The sequence below is a fragment of the Protobothrops mucrosquamatus genome, unplaced genomic scaffold, assembly GCF_001527695.2.
Source record: "Protobothrops mucrosquamatus isolate PMUCROS unplaced genomic scaffold, P.Mucros_1.0 scaffold5498, whole genome shotgun sequence".
Lineage (NCBI taxonomy): Eukaryota > Metazoa > Chordata > Lepidosauria > Squamata > Viperidae > Protobothrops > Protobothrops mucrosquamatus.
In genome coordinates this window covers 13,234-15,305 of record NW_015391353.1, presented here as the reverse complement: position 1 = coordinate 15,305, position 2,072 = coordinate 13,234, and the positions used below count along the sequence as shown (strand labels likewise).

The 2,072-nt window shown below is 65.3% G+C and overlaps 1 protein-coding gene across 1 annotated transcript; it reads left to right on the top strand.

Annotated features, from left to right (window-relative positions):
• Nucleotides 1-193: 193 nt before the first annotated feature.
• On the top strand, nt 194-1,597 carry FOXS1 (forkhead box S1). The gene has a single exon (XM_029286875.1). It carries the CDS (start codon nt 194-196, stop codon nt 1,595-1,597), a length of 1,404 nt encoding a protein of 467 aa, XP_029142708.1.
• The last annotated feature ends 475 nt before the right edge of the window (nt 1,598-2,072 follow it).

Below are 2,072 nucleotides of genomic sequence, written 5' to 3'. Positions count from 1 at the left end.
CCCCGGAGCCTGGGAAGCATCCTGGAGTGGGCGAGATGCCCACTTTCCCCCGTGGCCCGGCGGCGCGGCTTTCCCCCTCCCACGGGCGGAGGTGGGGCCGTCGGGCGCCTCGCCCCCGGCTCAGCCCAGAGGCCGGACCGCTGCGGGATTTAAACCCGGCGTGGGGACCCCCGTCCCGGGGATCGAACCGACGATGCAGCACAACGTGGCCGCCTCTCCCCGGCCGGGACTGTCCCGCGTGGGCGAGACGGGCGGCGCCCGGGGGTCTCCGTCCGCGGGACCCCCTATCTACACCCCGGAGCCCTGCCTGGGTACCAAGCCCCCCTACAGCTACATCGCCCTGATCGCCTTGGCCATCCAGAGCAGCCCCGAGCGGCGGCTCACCCTGAGCGGCATCTACCGCTTCATCACCGGCCGCTTCGCCTACTACCGAGACAATAAGCAGGGCTGGCAGAATTCCATCCGCCACAACCTCTCGCTGAACGACTGCTTCGTCAAAGTCTCCCGGGACGACCGCAAAGTCTCCCCTGGCAAGGGCAACTTCTGGACCCTCCACCCGGAGTGCCACGACATGTTCGAGCACGGATCCTTCCTGCGTCGCCGGCAGCGTTTCACCCGCCAGAGGGGTCCCTCCGGGCCCCCGGGGGATGGCCAGGGGTCCAAGAAGGGGCCCCGGGGCAGCAGGGGCCAGCGAACGGGCCAGAGGTTGGCGGGAAAGACAGCCAAGAGGGAGGAGGGTCGGCCGATAGCAGCTCCCTCCGGGAGGGCGTGCCCAAATTCCAGGCAGGCCGCGGGGGTCTTGCCCTCGAATCCGTCTCCGTCTGGGCAGGAAGGTCTGGATCCAGCCCGGCCTGGCCCGGAGCCCCACAGCCCCCGGAGCCAGCCCTGTGCCAAGATCAACCCCTCGGGAGCCAAGGCACCGTGTCTCCATCTGCAGGGGGGCCCGGGCCCCAAAGCTGGGCTCTACGGCCACCCGCCGGGATTCGGTTCGGCGGGAAATCATTGCCGGGAAAAAGGGGTCCTTCTGGATGATCTTGAGGTTACCCCGCTGGTCCCCCTTGTGGAGAGGCTGCCTTCCCGATCCAGCCCGGAGATAAATGGAAGCCTGCAGAAGGGCCCCTCTCCTTGCCAGGGGACCCCAAAGCCTGGGCAGGAAGGCAAGGGGGTGCCACAGCTGATACCCAACTTCCCCGTCCTTCCGGGTCCCGGGAAAGCATCCCAGCCCAGCCACCGGCAGCATCCATCGCCCGGCGGCCTCCCCACCATGGAGGGCAACGAGGGTTACACCAAAGGGTCGGTCCTGCCCATCTTTGGCTACCCCAGCCCCGAGGCCCGGGGCGGGGGCTACCAGTGTCGTCTGCAGGCCTTGAATTTCGGCGTCAACGAACCGGGACGGGGCCCCAGCTTGGACCAGCTTCTGGCCGGGCCCCCTGCAGCCAATTCTTCGGCTCCCATCCAGCCCCCGTCCTTGGTGCCGCTGCCGGGGGAGCCGGACGCCTGGCCAGGGAACCCCTTTTGCCTCCAGGGGGGCAGCAGTTACCAGCTGGGTCTGCCCCACTGCCTCTACAGGACTTCCGGTATGTTCCTTTACGAGTGATGGGGAGGCACCGGGCCCCCATCCAGGGCCTGGAGATAGGAACTCAAATGTCCGTCTGAATCCTGGCAGAATTAATTGGGGCGGGGGGCTGCGTGAGAGCGAAGTTTCCCCCCACCACCACCCTTCTCTTTCCAGCTCTGCACTTTTACCCTGTTGGATTGATCAAACCTCCGGTTTTTCTTTGACTGGAATCAAAATCCCGCTCTTCTGCACAGACGCCGTGGCTCCGGGGACATCCGTGGGAGTGAAATTCAAGCAGAAATGCAGACGGATCAGAACAGAATAGAAGCCGGAAGGGGCCTTGGAGGTCTTCTAGTCCAGCCCCCCTGCTCGAACAGGAGAACCGACACCATCTCAAGACAAGTCACGGTCCAGTCTCTTTCTTAAAAAACCTCCAGGAGATGGAGCGCCCACGATTTCTGGTGGCGAGCAGTTCCACTGGTTGATTGTCCTCGCTGTCGGGAAGTTTCTGCTT